The following is a 20,674-nucleotide window of genomic DNA, read 5'->3' on the forward strand; positions in this document are numbered from 1 at the left end:
TTGGATGGTTTTATTTCGAACATGCATTTAGTCTTCTGAGGAACATCAAAGCAACAGACTTTTAAGCTGCCAATATTCCGCTAGAGCTGCTTGTTGGATGGTCGAACAGCTTCACAGATCCCACACCTTTCTGATATCAGATTGGAGGGGTCTGCTTCATTTCTGTAACTTGACGACAATCCAACATTCACACCCACTTCATGCCAGTGTTGTGCCTGAACGAGTTCATTGAACGATAGCTCATGAACTTGTTCATACTTTGGGCGAACGTGAACTGAACGTACTGTATTACTGCCTGATGAACGTTACTGTGAACTCGTTCATTCTGGTGTCTGTGAACGGCACGCTCTCCCAGATTTCTATAGAGCCATCCAGGCGAAAACCCGGCTAAAACACACCATAAACAGGCCTTAATATGTAGCGGAAAAAACACCCAATCTGGCAACACCAGCCACCGGTGCCGCACCTCCACATGCGTCATCAAAACAAAAAGCAGCATGTAGGCGACAAAGCAGCAAGGAGGCGTCGTATGATGATTTAAACGAGTTTTATGACAAGGTCGGTGAGGATGGGAAAAATCTTACATTTCTGTGCAAACTTTGCCCGCCAGCTTTGAAAAAGAAAATCTGCACTTCAGTCACATGGGGTGAAAGCTGCAGCTGCTACTAGTGTGGACTGAATGGACAGTAACAAAGCGTTAAAGCAATGCTAATGCTAATGCTAATGTAAACCCTGTTTGGATAAGGATTCAAAATTGGATATGAAGATTAAATATGACGCATAGTTACAGTGTTAAAACATAAAATAATTGCTGTCTGTGGTTCAATATGGGCTGTGACAATAATTTAGAAAAATAGCTCGCAGCAACAAATGGAAAAAAAGAACTATGAACTAGTTCATTTTGGAACGGTGAACTTAGTCCAAAATTTTGAATTATGAATTATGAATTATGAACTGAACTAGTTCATTTTAAAATGTGTGAACTGAACTAGTTCATGTAGAAAGTGAACTTTCTCAACACTGCTTCCTGCCATGAGTGGCCCGCTGTGTGGAAGGGGCAAAGTAAGCTGGGTTTGAATTTCTATCCCTTTGCCATCTGTTTACATTATGTACACAACCATTTCCCACACTTATCACGTGAACAAGCGAATGCAGCACTGTCTCCCAGGAAAGACTGAAAATGTGCGCTGTCATCCCCTAATTTAAACAAAACTGAATCCCCTTCTGTCTGTGATGGCCAGCGTTTCATAACAGCTATGCACACTTTTCCCATATATTCAGACAAAGCCTCAGACAACGCTGGATCCTACATTTCCCATAATGTAACATAGGTACTGCTGTTTTCACTTGCTGATTAGTTCTCTCTGTGGCTACTACATTGACTTTAACATGTAAAATAGGTGGCGTGCACCTTTATAGTGTGTAAGTACTCAGTTAATATAGTTGGCTCTGTTTCACCAGTGAGACTTAACTGGTAACATAGCAATAAGCAGACGCACTGTTGCTATGGTTACCCGAAGTTTACCAAACTATGTTTGAGGCGTCCTGTTGAAAGAAACAGCACAGAGACACGATTGTAGCAGACACATTTATCACCAACATTCATTTATCTTCCTTGATCTTTATTTAATAAGACAAGTACAACCCAGTGAGAGGCCGTCCAGTGGGACGGCCGAGAAGAAAGAACACAAACACACATTACAGAAACAGCATTCACTCACGTAGACGTGACACCAGGAGATAAGGACAACAAATGCAGGGCAATGGCTGGAAAACATCAGAAATTGCAGCACGGCAAAAACACCACGGGCTGAATGGCAGATTGTGACAGCGCAGGCATTATTCAACACAGCCAAACAGACGCTGGAGAGCAGGAACGCTGAAACACTGTGAGCTATGGGCACAATTTTCTAAACCAGTGCCTTTGATGGAGACATACTGAAACAATATTTTCCACAACATCTGTCCTTTGGCACTCCCTTCATTTGCATGAACTCAGATGGAAAATAAACAACAACATTAAGTGAAGGCGTTCCCATTAATGTATTGACCTCGCTTAAGGTAACTAACAGTAATGGAGGAGCATTGTTGTCCGTGTTGTAAAACGCAGAGCACAGACAATACTTTTTTTCTGTGTTGGATGAGGGAATCAAGTGGACTGAAGTGCAGCAGAATAGATCTGTGTTATCTGGCACTGTTCATCTTGTGCAGTGATGGGATAATGGTTCCAAATAGATTGAATCAGAACAAAGTCTTCTTATTTTCTTGTCCACTGACTCAGTGAATTGAGCAGTTTCATTCTGAAATGACATCTATATATTAGAAGATAGAGCCCTACTCCCATTAGGCCTACATGCTTTCTGATATTAGACTCAGTTTACTGGATAAGACATTTACTGATCTGAAGCATTTCTTTACTTCCACTTTCTCCAGAAATGGATCCACACACATTACTTTCTTTTATGAAATCCAAACATTACTTTTGAGAGAAAAATAAAAGAATGGAGAGGAAAGGAAAGGAGAAAAGAGTAAACAAACTTAGAGGAAAGACGGCAACAGGAGAGGAGAGGTGAGATGAGATGAGGAGAAGGTGGGAAAGGCAGAGGAGAAGAAAATACAATGAAAGGAGATGAAAGAAAAGGAAAGGAGCCAGAGGAGAGGGAAGGAAAGGAGAGGGAAGGGAAGGGAACAAAAAGAAAGGCAGGGCTGAAAAAGGAAAGGAATCAAAGGAAAGAAGACCAAAAGAAAGGGAAGGGGAACAAAGGGGAGGAAAGGAAACAAAGGAAAGACAGAGAGAAAAGGAAAGAAAAGAAAGCAGAGAAAAAGAAAGGAAGAAATGAGAGGAGACTACAGAAGGTGAATTCAGAGAATAGGATGGTTTGACATGAAAAAAGACAGAGCTGAGCAGTGGAGGTTTTGAGGCTGCTGTTGCTAAGGCAGCCTGTGTCCATCACCTCCTTCCATCGCTCCACTCAGCGACATGAGATGTGATTTAATTCAGTGGGTCTCCTCTCTGGAGCGCCGCTGAATGTACAGCCCAGAGGTTAAATGCATTCTCATTAATTCCTCGCTTCCTCCATTTCAATCTCCCCGTCACTCTGCGAATCGATATGTTAAGAGATTGTGAAGGCACAAGACCTACGCACTTGCATGCTCTTGTCTGTCTTTTTCATCCGTCTCACACTGTCAGGAACTCCAGTTTCCTCACTATTTACACACTCTCACGTCTTTCTTTTCCTGTCTCTCACACCCTTGGCATGCGGTTGGCTCAGTCTCTCATACTTCTGACCTTTTTCTTTCTTTCTTTCTTTCTTTCTTTCTTTCTTTCTTTCTTTCTTTCTTTCTTTCTTTCTTTCTTTCTTTCTTAAGAGAGCTTGGTTTGACTTTCAAGGTTCACTTGTTTATCATTCTACAGCAGCAGAGTCTGGTGTCTGATGCATGTCTGGTGGTATAGCAGCAAATACGTTTACTTTTACCATTAATTAGATAATGTCGATCATCCCAATAAAGATATGCAGAAATGATATAGAAAGATAGAAATGATATGCAAAATAGTTCTCATCTCTCTGCATGTGTTTTATTTTAGTCAACCCTGCAATTACATATGTAACCTTGCAAGAAAGTAAAGTCTTGTTTTTCTCTATTGCTGCCCTGAGATATGCCAGAAATGCAGGGATACATTAATATGAAAGTGCTAAAATACTTACTAGGCCAACATCAATGCAACAGTGCCCCACAATTACATGTGCGAGTGCCTGAGCTCTCAGAACAGGGCTTTGCTTAACGCGACCATTCTAGCATCAGTGCTGCTGAAGGGACTCAGCCAGGCCTCTAAATGGCTCTCCTCTCTGATGCAGGCCAAATGAGCTGTCCCCTCCTGACAGCTAATGGCTACTGTAATGGTCACAGGGCACTGTGTGGCTGCAGGGTAGAAAGAAAGACGACCCGTGCTCAGTGCGTTAGCGTTGGTGAAATTTTGTCCTGAGGCATTATTTACAGTTTGTTTTAATCGCACTTGAAAGTCGCCTTAAATTCTGTTGTTTTCAGCCTGCAGCAAGGTTGGATCATATCAAATTTAATTATGCAATCAGTCATTAGATTGTTATTTAATACACCGTGCTTTCTATTGTTGAATCTTTGGTGATCCATTAAATATTTTATCTGGCAACATCATCGGGTCATAATTTCAGTCTGTCCAAATCTTGACCAGATACCTACAAACCTGATTACATTCCCATCAGCCTCAGCTGCACATTGTGTTTAGTCTTAATTAGCAAATGTTAGCATGCTGAGCTAAGATTGTGATGATGGAAAACACTAAACCTGCCACAACAATGCACAGTTCTCCTTGTGAGTATATTAGCTGGTGTTAGCATTAGCTTAATTAAAGTACCTTGTTGCCTATAAGTGCAGCCTCGTAACAGTGTGGCTGTAGACTTTTGGGGCCAAAATTTATATCTGTCTTTTCCATTTCTGTGCTGCAGTTTCTTGTTACTTAACAGGCAAACATAACTGCTTTTAACAGTGTATCTGTGATCTGCTAGACTGTATCCTTTGGGCTCCAATTGTAACACCTTGATGTATAGCATATTTCTAATCCCACAGTCAGTAGAAAATCGCACCAGTGTTTTAGCTTTAATGTGCTACACGTATATTCCCCTTCTAATGTTTTATTCCATTTGATAAATAAAGCTGTACAGACTACAAATGAGCTACAGCAGACAGCACATCCGAGTGCACTCCAGATAAGAGTGAAAAAGTAAGGGATAAGTGATGATTTTGTCAATGGAGTAGTTTCAAGGAAGTGTCAAACTCTGGCTATAATGCAGTAGCTTAACATAAAGGATTGTCTCTTTTTCCCCCTGAAGGAGAGATTTCCATTGAACACTTTCTGTTCTGAATGCGACTGCACACACTTAACCTTCCGTCGTCCCCCCTGCAGCCACAGTACAAAACGATGTCTGCGGAAAGCTAATAAATTTATTGGTGATACAATGGGAACACTGGGTTACCGAAAAGATACACAGAGAGAGGAAAGAGAGAGACAGGTCGGCAGAAGGAGCCATAGATTTATATTCCTCGCTGAGACGCAGCTCCGGACATCTGTGTCGAGCCAGAGCACTCTCACTGTATGGACCTGTAGGAGCTTTTGGGAACGAGTGGAAAGCACACACCTCACACACTCACACAGGTTCACAACCACGTCAACCACGGCATGTGCCTGGAGGATGAAGAAACGCCAGATCTTGTGTCTATGCGTGTTTGTGTGCGACTGCTGTGAATGGTTATGATTGAGCTGAAAAGTCTCTCTCACAATATTATCTCCCTCCACCTGTGAGGAGTGGATCTCAGCTGAATGGCAGATTACAGTTAGCCTGCCTTATTGTCCTCACCACACGAGGCATGCAACGCCTTCACCGGCACGTACGGTCTTGTCTGAGCGCCTCTGCGCGTGTGTATGTGTGTGCGCGTGCATTTGATGAAAGCATCTGACCCCTGTGATAATAGCATTCAGACTCGTGACAGGCAGAATTAGCATACATAGTGGCTGAGATTTATTTTAGGGAAAGGTTGCAGGCAAATGTTTTCACAGAATTGATGGCACCTGTTTAGGCCAAAAAAAAAAGAAGAATATGCTTTAAATATACACCTCAGATCCCGCCTGTGATGACGTCCTTTAGTTAAGTGTGGGGATGAACACAGCAGTCATCAAACACACAAAGAAAACAGCCCCTGAACAGACACACTAAACTCTCCTTCACAATGTAGAAAAACCCCACCAACACCCACAAACTAACATCTGGCTTTTGGCTTCAGCAGCAAAGGGCACAATCTGCATTCACTCCCAGGTCAAATGACTCCGCAGACGGACAGAACTGTCAGCTCGTTTCCATCTCATCATCATTGCCATCATCATCATCATCATCATCATCGCCATCATCATCATCATCATCTCATCAAAGATATAACCACCATAATATTGTCACCGGCCTCCATGCTGCTTTCTGCTGTTCCCTGTTGTGCAGCGTGTTTGTGACGTCGAACATGGCACACCAGAAGAAAAACAAAAGTGGGAAAGCAGTCAAATTGGCTATTTTTGAATGGGTTTACCTACAAAACAGGTACCACTTTTATAATGGGTAAATGAGTTGTAATCACTACTTTATCAATTGTTAATTACTCAACTGTCTAATCCTTTATAGATCAGCTATAAGCCATTAATAACAAACCTTTGAGTTGCCATGTTGGGAAAAATCTAATCAGCAGGTGGATGATATGATGCCTGGAGAGGATGTGGCTGAAAATCCATTTATTAACATCTTACTAAGCAAATATGAACGGATTACTAACAATTCTAACTATTATTACCAGAAAGAAAGGAAAAACAGCAACCACAAGGGTTCTTCACAGCCTAGTCACCTTTTGTTGTCATTAATGGCTTGCGGCTGATCTGTAAAGCATAAATAACAGTATTTTAATAACTTAAAAGATGAACATTAATGTGCATTTCACTATACATGAAGACAAACAGCAAATATGTGACATATCAGAAGCTGGAACTTCATTTCTAATGAATAAATGACTTGAAAGTATTAGTTTTCTATCAAAATCATTGAAGACTAATCAATTAATCGATACTTTCTGTGGACTCACTGACAGGCAGACATCCTGCCTGTGTATTGTTTAACCACAGCTGCTGCGCCCGTGTGCAGAAACACATGGCAATATTTGCATCATGTGCGGGAATGTTTCTGATCCGCAGCTCTCGATTGTTCGTCTCTTCATACTTGGGTGTCATACTGTATCTAAGCGCCTTGACACCGCTTTGATTTGGCGTGAGCCACGTCGAGTCATTAGGGAGTGTTTTAAGTGCACACGGCATCAGTGATAAAGTGCACTTAGAACATAAAGCCTCCGTTTAGGAGGTGATGAGAGGGTGTGTAATGTTGGCACTCGCTTGACGCATTGATAACACGCAATGCAGCTTGCTGTGCTTGCTGAAGACTGTGTGTGCCTGGTGGACACGTGTGTTTATACTTGTTCTCAGGCAATGTGAGAAGCAACATGGGCGTTCAGGCACACACGCACGCACACACACACACACACACACACACACACACACACACACACACACACACACACACACACACACACACACACACACACACACACACACACACACACACACACACACACACACAGGGCTGTTAAGCTGGTGTATGGTGTCACTGTTTAGGCTGAGAGGTTCAAATACTGAATACACAGAGAGAGAGAGAGAGAGAGGGAACAAAGCTGTCTGAATGTTTTATGTGTATCCATACAGTGTAATTGTGTGTGAGAGACATATTTGTACTTCTATCCTTGTGAGGACACACTGTGACATAATGCATCCCCTCGCCTCTTACCCTAACCTTAACCATCACAGTTAAAACCCTTACCCTTAACCTAACCCCTAACACCATGTCTAATACTTACACTGGTTCTCACAAAGATAGCTGCACACACACACAGACACACAAATGCACTAAAAACTGATAATCAGCAAGCACAAGAAAAATGACAATGCCGTATAAACACGAGCATGCACACACACAAACGCACCACGAACCGCACACACGCTCACACACACTGCAGCCCTGCACGCTGTGAGATACTGTGGGAGACGTAATCACAGTAACTGTGGAGTGATATGCCTTCCGTGGTAGAGAGACGGACGCAGTGGGAGAAAAAGATAAGTGGAAGATAAAGATGAGAGACAGGGAAGTCGGTGGTAGACGGGAGGAGGCGGAGGAGGAGGAATGCCGGGAGCTCACATAAAGCAGGAATCCCGTCCAGCTGCTACTGCAGAGAGACAAGAGAGGGAGAGCAGATAAGGGTGGCAGAAGGCAAGAGACTTAAGTGTGTATCTGATGTCCTCTTTTTCTTCATTGGCATAAAGTTGGGAAATATTTAAGTGTACTTGAATTGGAAAATGAAAAACTTGAATATCTCAAAGGAAAAAGTGATGAGAAGCTGGTGTGGACAGAAGCCTCTGTTTCTGGCCAGTGGCAGCCTGCCGTCAGTGCTGTCCATAGACTGCAGAATAACACAGATGTAAAGTCAATATAATCACCTGCAGGTTCTAACTGTGGGATTTATATTTAAAAGCAGTGCTATACACACTGCTCATTTGTTTTAATGCATACATATAGAGCATTCATTTTACAGCAAGAGTTTAATGATAGAAATAGTTAACTAGCAAATTGGAAGTGATTTCCAACAAAGCCCTAAATTTAGGACACTAAGAAATATTACAGTGAATCGTGGCTGAATTCCACTTCGCATGAGGTTCGGGGTCCTGGTGTTGTGCATGCTGGCTCACTGTCACGCAGTCATGGTTGACATGATGCTCGAATAGAAAGGAACAGTGATTTATGATATAATATGCAACACTTGGATATTATTGAAATTCATTTAGATTTTGCTACCAGTGATTAATCCCGTACACACACTTTATGACTTGGAGCTTTTACAAGTGCTTTTATAAACGGCGAGTGTCTGGTGAGTCTATCCAGGGTTCGTCTGGTGCACAGGAAGTGAAGGCTTTTCCATTTCTGGCAGCAGTGGCTGGTTTGTTTGGAATAAATATAGAAGCGTGAGCAGCGTTACCTGCCGCCTACACAAAATCAAAAGACAAAGCCTTTACAGTACTGCCAGCACTGTTTCATTGACAATGATCTCTGAGCGATGCAGCGCAATACCACCGCAGCAATGAACACAAGCAGCATTAGCAACACATTCAAAACCTGAACGAAACGTTGTCCTTTTAAACTGTTTTTGGGTTATGATTACAGATTGCCAAAGAATCTTGCATAACCATCCCTTAATATTATCTGATTCACCGCTTCATGTTGCTTCAACAGTGTTTTTGCCTTCATTCATCCCTCGCTCTTTCAAAGACTGGATCGACTCGCCACAAGTTCTCTGCTGTCATTTCTGGGCCTATTTCACACTTTTGTGACTGTCACGCCAAATGAAAGTCAATTTCGTGACGCTTGTCTGAACTAGGATTAGGCTGGATGATATAACATAATTAACTTTTTAGTTTTGTTTTCACATAACGTGAAAGGCTCACTATTCTTTGGAGATCTTCCAAAAGTTGCAGCATTTTTTTCCGAGTGACTTGAAATGTTTCTGCTCCTCTGTGAGTCTCTTCACCAGGAGAGGAAGCAGCGGAGGGTAGAAATTAGGGATTGTGTGAGCAGTGAGCTGTTCAGCACAGGTCAGCGGTGAGTATTCTCTCCGAGGCAGGCGTGTGTGTGTGTGTGTGTGTGTGTGTGTGCTTCCTTGGTCTCCACATGGATGTACAGCCAGTGAACCATGGTGACAATATACACACACACATTTCCATTTTGGTAAAGAGCCAGCTTGTTGTCGTCAGGAAACCTTGGAGACCTTGGCCTGTGATTGATGTGGTATCTACAGAGCTTTTGCTGTATGTTTAGATATTAAATCCAATCCATGTTCGTCAGAGTCATTCAGCATGTTTTACGCTCCACTGATGTGTGGCACAAGTTTCAGGAAATCAATATCCTGATTGCAGAGGCAGTATTACCACGTGCTGCTACACCAGTATGCTCCACTGGGAATGCCTCAGGCCAGCATGTCCTGTTGACTTTGATGAATTTGAATCTCAGCTGTGCCAAGAATGTGTTTGCATGCGTGTGTGTGTATGTGTGACAGTGAAGACATTGTCCCATCACCCGGAGACTTAAGGGGGTTTCTTATATTATGGGCTCTGTGGGCATGCAGGCTTTAGCTAATGCAAAATAGATGAGTAATTACTCCCCAGCAGAGACAGGAGGAATGTCTCCTTCATTAAACAAAAGTGAACAGAGACAGAAGGATGGAGTATTAGAGGAGAAGGCATTGCAGTCATTTTATGCTCAGCATGGCGGTAAACATATCCGCTCTTCTCTATTTCACACAACGTACATTCTCTCCCAGTCATGCGCTGGAGTTGGAACATCTGCCCCTCGTTGGATTTTCTGTTTATTTTTCCAAAAGTCTTTTGATGTGCCCTGTTATCTATCATGCAAGATCCAATATGCAAAGAATACTTTGAAGAGCTGATTACTAATAAGTGCAGGGAGCTTCCCGAGGGCTTTTATATCAGGCAGACAAAAAGTACTCACACAGAGTTTGCAGTGATCATGTACATACTTAAAAAACACAACCTTGTAGGCACTTCAAAAATATCATTTTCTAAAAATATTTGATCTGCTGTAGCAAAAAGCAAGAGGAAATGATTAAATCTACATTGTGTGAGAAATGCATGATTTGGTTTCTGTCTGAGAGTGAAGTGAAAAGATCAATACTGCTCTCACATGTGTTCAATACTGAGCTGGAGGCAAGTGGTGATTAGCCTAGCTTAGCATAAAGGCTGGAAGCAGAGAGAAACAGCTCGCTTTGTCCAAAGTTCAAACACACACCGACCTAAAGCTCATTGATTGATTGCATCTCATTATTTAAGCCCGTACCAGTCCTGTCATAATGTAAATTTTTAAAGTAAATTGACTGCTGTTCTTGTCCCTATCAGCACTGTAATCCATGATTTGAGGTGTCCAGAGCTGTAAATCAGCTGTATACAGTTCAAAGAAGATGGTGTTTCTCTAAACTATATCTATATATATTTGTGAGCAGCCAGTCTAGGTTTGAGATGTGGAAAAGCAGCATTTGCAAATAGAGCGTTCCAGCAGACAAAACGCCTCCTCTCACTCATACTTCCTTCAATAAAAAAAGGTAAAAAAGAAAATTCATGTCGCTACATTAGCAGGCACCTGTACCTAAAGGCTAGAACTGTGGGTAATAGCATGAATGTGTATTTTGCCCTTTTAGTGAAGCTCATTGCTAGCAAGTGAAAAGAAGCAGTTGGTTATACCATGCGTCACAGAGTTAGCACACATGCTGCCAAGGTCAAGGACTACAGTTCTCTGGGCCCTCCAAACTGGAAGAAGATATCCGGTGATGATCAATCAAGAGGGATTGATCATCACCTTTTAGAGAATCAACACAATGCCTGCCATGTGATCTCCACTGACATGATTTCCTCTGCCCTTGTCATCCAAACTTAAACAAACTCACTTTTTAAGATTTTTCTTTAATCCAAGCATATTTTTTCATCATACAACTGCATTCATAGACCCTGATCTTCTATATTTTGATGCACTGGTTTAAAGCTTCCTGTGCAGTTGAAAATACAACCCAAGTGGAATCATCCAAAGGCAGAATATCTCTCTAAAAAAAGTCAATATGAGGTGAACAGAAGCTAAGTCAGTTAGAAAAAACGAGCTAGAGCAAATATGTTATCTAACACTAATGCATAATGTGGTTGAATTAGGCTCATTTTCAGCATCCGCAAAGTAATCAGTTGAAATTTGTTGCATTCAGCCAAGCTGGAAGTATTTTCCTTCACTATGACACCTTTGATTGTATGTACAGTTTTATAAGGTGCAGCAGTTAGAAAGCTGTGACTTAACCCTGGTTCAGTGTGTCCTTTGTACTTGAGCAGTGTTATGGGATTCATGGTGACACTGTCTAACATCCATATTCCTGAATCATTACTCATGTACTACACCATAGACAAGTTGGTCACAGCAGACAGATTTAATTTAGATCAAACAATGAACACAATGTTTTTCTTCTACCTTTTCTTCTGGGGGACTATGCATGACAGAACAATCTGCTCGGAGGCTCCTCTGCCTCTCTCTAGTAAATGAGTAGTGTGTAAAACATCTGGAGTGATGTATGGTCAGTGCTGGGGAGTTAACCTGGGGCAGCTGTTTGCCAAAGAAACCAACTGTCTGGTAGCTCACATGCCCTGGAAATCGCACTGCAGCCCCATGTGTTGAGTCAACTCTTTTGGGCTTTCGAGGCAGACTACATGAATGCTCTCCACTAATGGGACCGATGAGAACTTTGCCACACACACACACACACACACACACACACACACACACACACACACACACACACACACACACACACACACACACACACACACACACACACACACACACACACACACACACACACATTCCCGTGTGACCCTGTACATTTCACTGCCAGTGAACTTTGGAGCAGTGAGAGGCTAGCTTCAGCCTAAGCTAACAGGATTGGATGTATTTATACATTTCTCTGTTCGTGTTTGGATGACTCATCTATCAGTGGGTGTCCTGTGCCTTGATCTCCTTCCAGAAATTTCTTTTATTTTTTGACTTTGAGCTGGATTTTTCCCCTCCTCATCTCCAATTCTCTCTCTTCTGCCTTTTTAGATGTATTTGTTGATTTTCATGTAACTAAGGTTATCTCCTTTTCAATTCCCAGCCAACTCCCATCCTCGTTCTTGCCCTTTTTTTTCCTCCTCAGACTAGCCTGATAATGATTTGGAGGGCTGAAGCTCAGTCAGACAGCCAGACAGACAGTAATGAGGGCAGGAATACTGATTAGTGCAATGAGCGGCTTGTTCCAGGTTATTACATTGTATACTCCGCATCGGAAGCCATTTGTCACTGGAGTCCCAGTGAAGGCAGCAAGGTGGCCCCGTGGTGGAGGACCCATGTCGACTGGCTTGCTGAAGTGTCCCTGAGCAAGACACTAAATCCTTTGCAGCTGCATGAAGGCTGTTATCTTTTTTCTTCTTTCATTTCTCTCTCCTCCCTCCACAGGCAGCCTGACCTCCTGAAGGCAGGGCAAAGAGAAAAGAGGATTCCTCTGCAGGAATTAATAAAGTATCACATTACTGTCAAAGGTTCTCAGTGGGCTATTTTTAGACATCAAATATGACTGCTATTATAGCCTTACTGATACATTGTTATGGCTGAGAATAATGGCTGAACTCATGATAATCTAGATCATCAAGTTCTGCCATATGTTGGCCACTAATTAATGTACACACTAATAAATAACAACAAACTGTGGTTAAGAAATACAAAGATGTTTGAAGTCAGGATCAAAGCTTCGTTATTGACCTTGAAAATAGCCCTGTGACAAAAATTTGGAGATTTTGGAGATTTCAATGACATCTCATGGCCTCCCAGTGGATGGAGTTTGCTCACTTGCTATGAAATTTGGACATGTGATAACAGGTGGTCCCTCGTGGTGGTCACTTCTCTCCCACTGTGACTGTGACTGAAGTTACATTCGATCACAGTCACGAATTGTATCAGACCTTATTCTTTATGTTAGATGATTTTAGCCATATTTTGTACAAATATTGGTCTGCATGGTTGGATAGTCCACCATTTTGTTTCAGACTAAAATACCTCAACAACTGTAGGATTGCTATAAGATTTTCTCGAGAAATTCATGCTCCTCAGAAGATGAAGCCGGCTGGCTTTCATGATCTCCTGGCTTTTCTTCTTGTGCCACCAGCATGTCAAAGTTTTCACAAACCCAATGAAATATCTCAATGTACTGGCACCAAAGTTTGTGTAGATTTTCATGGTTCCAAGATGATGCATTAATGTTTTTGGTGATCCCCCGACCTTTTCTCTAGTGTCACCATGAGGTTGGTGATTGTGGTTTTTCTTGAAATGTCTCAAGAACAATTTCCACAGACAGTCGAGTTCCCTTTTGCATGAATTGTAGTAACTCTGGTGATCCTCTCAACATCTCATCTAGTGCCATCATGTGATCAAAACTTTCATTTGTCCAATACATATTTCATGACCAAATGCCACTGCCATCAGCTCCAGCTGTGCGTTATATTGTTTTACTTTACATAATAACGCTAACTCGTGCCTCTCTCTGCAGGACTTTGATGACTTCATCTTTGCATTCTTTGCCATCGAGATGGTGATCAAGATGGTGGCTCTGGGGATTTTTGGCAAGAAGTGTTATCTTGGAGACACGTGGAACCGCTTGGACTTCTTCATAGTAGTGGCTGGGTGAGTTAAGCGATTACACGCGCAAACACACGCACTCAAACACACAGGTGGCCAAGCTTCACCATGCATAAACACTGGGGGCTTGCATAAGAAGCAGCACACACACACGCAACAAATTTGAGTGTTCATCCGTCTGCAAGTCAGGATTTCACAGTGGAGGGACAGATTCATGAAGGACAGGATGAAGAGTGTTCTGGATGATTTGAGATTCTAAATGTAATTGTGTCACTAGGTTTCAACAAGCTGCAGGGTTTCTTTGCTTGCTGTCCTGAGTGCAGATCAAACGACTTTGCATTTATAGCATGAACCTGTTAGAGCCAGTCCTCTAAGTCACGTCGGGCTACTTCCCAGCACTCTCTGCTGGATTTGTCATGAAATAAACTTTCCCTAAATGTCCCGTAAAAGCCATTTAGGTAGAAATTGGTACCAAGCACCCTCTTAAATTCTTGTGTGCTCAGAATCTGTCAAGCAGCAGAACAGAATGAGATTAGGTTTTAAAGTGAGTGAAACCAAAAAAATGTTTTTGTTCAGTTTTATTTACAGGCTTCATGACTTTACTTCACATGCAGCTTTAACATGTGAAGACCACATACGTGCACACACATGCATTTGTGCTGTATGCACAAATCCTGGCACACAATATACAAATAAAGGCACACAGTGCACACATAAATATGCACGATGCATATTTATTAAAATACAATCTCTGCACACGCATGGATGCACACAGTATCTGAACACAGTGGGCACAGACACTCACACAGTGATATGTACACCAATGCACACGCAGCAATGCACACGCACACACACACACACACACACACACACACACACACACACACACACACACACACACACACACACACACACGCACTGTAATTTGATTAAACATGTTACAGATCAGAGCCTGCTGGTCTTGGTCTGACATTTTCATCACACTATACCCCCTGCTGGTTTTTAATGCCACCCTTCTGCTTCAGCTTCTGTTGTCCATCAGTGGGAACAGGACACATTTCCTTCTGAGCGTGCGTGTGACTGCGTGTGTGTCCTTCAGCAGCAGAGATGAGATACATTTCACCTGCTTTTATGCAGTAACAAACCTGCAGAGCACAGCTGTGATGGACAGCTGTTTTCTACAGTGGAGGGTCACTGTCCTGGTCTTCTCTGCAGCGTCAACCCTGAGCTTCTTCCTCAGCCCTCATTAATCTAATTCCTCTCCTCTCTTTATACCTGCATCATATATCTGAGTGGAAATCATTTAAGATCAGAGATAGTAAAAGCTGCTTCTCTGGGGAACGACTTATCTAATGCCAGTGAACTAGATGGGAAATACATTAATGTCTGATATTCAAACACTAATCCAGCAGTGATAAGAAAGCCAATAAAGTGATCCTCAAATTTAAACTGCCGCTACAGGCAGTCAAAACAGGCTCAATGTTCATTCAAGGAGTACATAGTTACATCGTTACAGCGATGATGAATAGAGATATTCTACTCAGATGCATACAGATGAAACTATAATGTACTGGAGGGGGAAACTGGGTCATTGCAGCAGTGCAGAATAAGATATGCGTAAGGAATAGGCATTAGATGAATGATTACTGTGTGGAATTTCATAAGAAGACAACTGCAATAGACAAATCCATCCATTCTGCAAGCTTTATTTAAACTTCATTTCTCAAAAAATGTAACTTAGCATCCCATATAAGTAGAATGGAATTATTATACTATTATTTTTTTTTGTCCGACCAACCTTGAGATATTCAGTTTACACAGAAGACTATGAAAACTAAGAATTAAATACACATTTCAGGAGTTTGAGCAAGCCAGCCTTTGGCATTTTTTTTTTTTTAATCCACTCAAACAGTTAATAAATTTTCCAAATTGTTGATGATATTTTTTTCTGTTTACCAAACATGGACAAAGAAAAAAATCATTGCACCTCTTATCACATCATGAAAACATGTCATGTCATGTGGCCTGTATGGAAATGTCTGTTGAATTGTATTGTTGACTGCTGTTAGGATCAGCTAATTACATTAACAGTTTGTGATGGCATATAACACAGAAATAGTGTATGTGCGTGCAGGAACATGTCCGCTAAGGGTGGGAGATAAAGGTCTGTGTATGCAGTACAGACCAGGCAACATTTTCTATGAGAATATCAATTTGCAAAGAAGACGGCTGGTGTGCCAGCGGCATTTGTTAACACGCATGCAATTCATTTTCAGTTTATGTGCTGACAGTCAGTTACATTAGCGTTGGTTTGACCTTGTATATGGTTATAATAGAGTTGTATGCCTGCTGTTTGCACAGCATTCCCTCGCTCTGTTGCTCATTCACACATGCAAAACCATGTTGTGATGCAGGCTTCTGAGAAGATACATGTAAACGGGGCTATGTCCGCTCTGCGTGTCAATACTTTGAGCTCACACAGGCCTTTGAACGGTCTGTTGTCTGCCGGCTGCGAGATGTGGGACGTCATTGATGTCCACACTTTCATCCACAGCCACACAGAGCACCGGATCCTCAATGTGATGGTGTCTTTATTCAGCAGTCCAACTAAAAAGCTCTCTGAAGAACCTCCTTTATCTATTCTCTTTCTGTGAGTGATTCTGAAGTTTTGTAGCTGACCTCTGATGCCTGATTTTTGGTGGTATACAGTGTTCATCTTATTGCGTATCATATTTTGACGCCACCCTCTTACTTGACTTTTATCGGTTCTCATCTGCTAAACTTGCTCGCCGCGGTGTGTACAAATCTGTGCTCCGTGGTCTCTTCTTTGGCAGGTGGTTCTGGCCTACTGCACCTATATTGTTGTACAGCAAGCTTGATTTACTATTTGTGCTTTCAAGTGCTAACTTGACACAAAGCTAATGCAGTTAATTCAAGCATCCATGTTTATTCTGCTGTTTCATGGCTGAATGCAGACCATGCCTTGTCTCTTTTAAGTCTGGCTAAGTCTGTTTTTATCACTGATCTACATTAGCAGCCTGTAATTATCAGACCACACTGTAATATTTAACAAAGCAATGACGTATGTCAACATTGTAGTGTAGTATTTACCTTGTCTTGTGCCACTGGCAGTAGCTTTGGTTGCCCATGCTGGAGTCTTAGGTCGCTGACCTGTGAACTGAAATATGTAGATTAAAATTGTATATATGTGTGTGGTTGTGTGTGTGTGTGTGTGTGTGTGTGTGTGTGTGTGTGTGTGTGTGTGTGTGTATAGATAGATAGATAGATAGATAGATAGATAGATAGATAGATAGATAGATAGATAGATAGATAGATAGATAGATAGATGTGTGTGTGTCTGTTGTTGCTCACTTTTAAAGGACATTACACCAAAAGGAAAACAACAAAGAACACATGTACTAACACTAAATTAACTAGGGGAATTATATCAACCCTAAAAGGAGAGTAATACTGGATTTTACCACCTGGTTACATACAGTATATGGAGAGATGTGGCTAAAAATGTTTCTGCTCTTATCCAGCATAAAACTTTCACAGGAACACACTCGTGTCATGTACGTGGAGCCTATGTGAGGAAATCTTGTTATTAATTTAGATTTAGATCCGACCGCCTGCCTGAATTTATAGCGTTATATTGATGGAGACTGCTCAGGCCAGTGTATGCTTAGGCTCTGTTCTGGTGCAGCAGCTTGCCTGTAGTCTGTCATGCATCTGTGACGCCTTGGTTTGAAATCAAGCGTGGGACCATTATTGCATGTAATCCTCATTTCTTGCCCTCATCATATTTCCTGTCACTGTTACCCTGTAATAACTGCCAGAAACGTCCCAAAAATAATTTATGGAAAACGTTGGCATCAGTTCTGTGTGTGTACCAGAGCATGAAAACTACGGAGTGTGACAGAAAACATGACACAAGACATTAACTCTGTTTCTATGTCGTATCTGCTGGTGTTTGCATGCATGTTGGCTTACACCTGACTGTGAGAATGCGTGTGTGTTTGTGCATGTGTGAACATATTTTGGTGCTTTCACGGTTTATGCTATGTTACCATTTCTGAACAAATTACTAAAAAAAAAAAAAATCTCATCTGTGCGGAAAGCCCCCAGCCATACAGAGACAATGGTAACCTAGGAAACGGTTGGTTGAGGAGCATTTGATTCATCCTGGCAACAGTTGTTAAGTCTGCGGAGGATGGCTCTGATGAACTGTTTGTTTCTTTCTGAGACGATAATTACAGCTAAGCTGCCTTTTCAGCAGGTCTGCGCTCTCTCCTAATCACCTCACTGTCAGGAGGGAGACTGGAGGGAATGATGGAGGGATGCTCGTACCATGCAGGTGGAGGAGAAGAGGCAGACTTTGCCGGGTGAATGGCGGAGGGAGTGCAGGATGGATGCACCACATTCACACGATAAAGTCAAAATCAGTGGAAGGAAGTTTCATGCTTGAAAAGGTTTTATCAGTTTTTTGGTGGTGGATGAAAACTCATGCTTAACATTTTACTTAAAAAAAAAAAAGAAACTAGATATTTGATTCGTGGTGGACTTTGTGAGGCTTGGCTCGCGCTCACTCGTGAACTCACGTGCAGCACTGTTCGGCTGCATGTGTGTGAAGTGTGAAAGCGCTGACGATAGCACCCAGTGTGAGTAGAAAAGTTCACTGCTGCTCGATGGCTTGTGCTCACACTTCCAAGTTGTTTGTTCTACCTGTCAAGTTGTTCAGAGTCACTTGTGCACAATGCGACCACAGACTTTTTTGAGCATCATATGTACGTAAGATTTGGAGCCAAGACAAATGCGGTTGTAATGCATATAGATGTGATCTCTGTCTTTGTTTTTGTGCAGTGTCCAAGATTTTGTCATCACTATTCCAGACCGATGACTTGCTGCCTTGCTAATACCGATGAACCTCTGAACTATCAAACAATCATATCTCATGTTAAGCTTGCCAGTTCTTTGAGAATTTGTCTAAAGTCCAACAAAAAAAACCCTAGTTTATGTTTGTAAAGCCTAGGCAACACATTGTTCAACATTTTATAGGGGAAAACAGAAATATATTGCATGATGTTCACATACATGGCAACAGTAAACTAGAAAGAACACAGCTGACCTGAGAGGATGTTTTCACTTTATTACAATTATTTTTATTCCCCCCAAAATTGGTTTAGTGAATCTGGCTTGTTTATAACCCGCTCGTTTCTTGTCCTGTTGAATTTTACTGTAGTGATGTCGCCATGTTCTCACATCTCAGTAATTACTCTGGTAAGTACAGCGTTAGCGTTAGACAAAAATTCTAATGTGCGTATCCTTTCCTCTACCAGACAGCTCTCCTAACAAGCCAGGTGCAGCCAGCATCATGAATCTGGCACTTTGATTGCTCTGTAGCCTAATTTGTTATGTGTTCAGTCAGTTCTGCATCTGTGAATGCATGTACAGCTACAAATAAAGTTTCACTGTTGTTGGAGAAACACAAAAATATAATGTGACGCTTCTTATCACACATTCTAAAGGTAAACTATTGAGCTACAGAGTGTCAGTATGAAAAATGTTTTTATTTGTTATGTAATGTAATGTTAATGTAATCCATTAATTTCAGAGCTTTTAAATGAGGCAAACAGACACAAAAAAGCGCAGTCCATTTGGTAAAATGTTAAATAAACAATTCCACTTAAATATTACAAAACTGACTACGGCGAAGTGTAAATAAGCTAACTTACATTCTGGACTCAACTCTAGATTGAGTGACTTGTTAAAAGAGTGTTTTCATTTATTTATGTATTTATTTATTGATTGGTGCAGTAGAGCCCCAGTCAATCGCCGAGGGAGTCTAAATAGCAGAGTGCACCAGCACTTACTGTAGCAGACAGGGTATCCTATCCACAGTACATCGATCTGACTTAACGCACACTCTCTGTGGCTGGATTCCTCCTGGAGAGAGACAGAAAGGATAGGTGAGGAGGAAGAGGGGGAGTGAGGTGGGAAGAGGAGGAAGGGTTATAGACTGACATAGAAAAGGCAGACAGAGCGAGAGGAAGAGAAGCCGAGGCAGCTGGGTCGATCGCTTTATTGGATTCCCTCAATATGTATTTAGGCTGATGTTTGATGACAAACACCATGGATGAAAATCCTCCTTGTGGTTGGATTGGCTAGTTTGAATGAATTAAATTCTGCTGCTCTAAATTTCATAGGCTATAAAAACATATCAAATAGGTATTTGCTGACATTATTTCATATGCAAGATCACCGTATTCATGCAACACATACAATCATTACCTTTATCCAGGACCTACTATAGTGTGTATGATACCTCAGTTTAACCATTGAATAGAAAAGTAGCTCTCAAACATTTCTGGCTTCAATAAAATAGAGCAATGTCTAAGTCTCACCCCTCATGTCAAGAGCTGTGAGCTGTTCAGATATTTCATTTGAAGGATTTGTAGAGGCCCAAAGAGGAGAAGTTATTCAGTATTTCAAAATTTAGAGACAAGTAAGTGAGAAAGAGTAGAGCCATGTTGGCTCTACGAGGCTGTACTGATAATCAAATAGCAGCACATTTATAATCACAGGCACTGTGTTTTGCATTGTGTTTATTTTGATTAATGTTTAGGTTAAATTTTTAGGCTTTACTTGATTGTGACAATAGGAAGATATAGATGGAAAATCAATGATGAGGAGATGGACAAAGGTCCCCAGCTGGAGCAAACAGGCGGGTGCAATAACCTTTAACCCACCAAAGCGCCCATTTTAATTACAATAAATTACATTTTTGGACA

The 20,674-nt window shown here is 41.6% G+C and overlaps 1 protein-coding gene across 1 annotated transcript in view; it reads left to right on the forward strand.

The window, feature by feature from the left end:
- cacna1g (calcium channel, voltage-dependent, T type, alpha 1G subunit) overlaps window positions 1-20,674 on the forward strand; it is a 236,029-nt gene that overhangs the window by 85,414 nt on the left and 129,941 nt on the right. The window contains exon 4 of the mRNA XM_070989948.1: window positions 13,795-13,928. Coding sequence (XP_070846049.1) covers window positions 13,795-13,928 — 134 coding nt within the window. The remainder of the gene's footprint in view (window positions 1-13,794; window positions 13,929-20,674) is intronic.

The sequence above is a fragment of the Chaetodon trifascialis genome, chromosome 21 (assembly GCF_039877785.1).
Source record: "Chaetodon trifascialis isolate fChaTrf1 chromosome 21, fChaTrf1.hap1, whole genome shotgun sequence".
In the NCBI taxonomy this organism is placed as follows: domain Eukaryota; kingdom Metazoa; phylum Chordata; class Actinopteri; order Chaetodontiformes; family Chaetodontidae; genus Chaetodon; species Chaetodon trifascialis.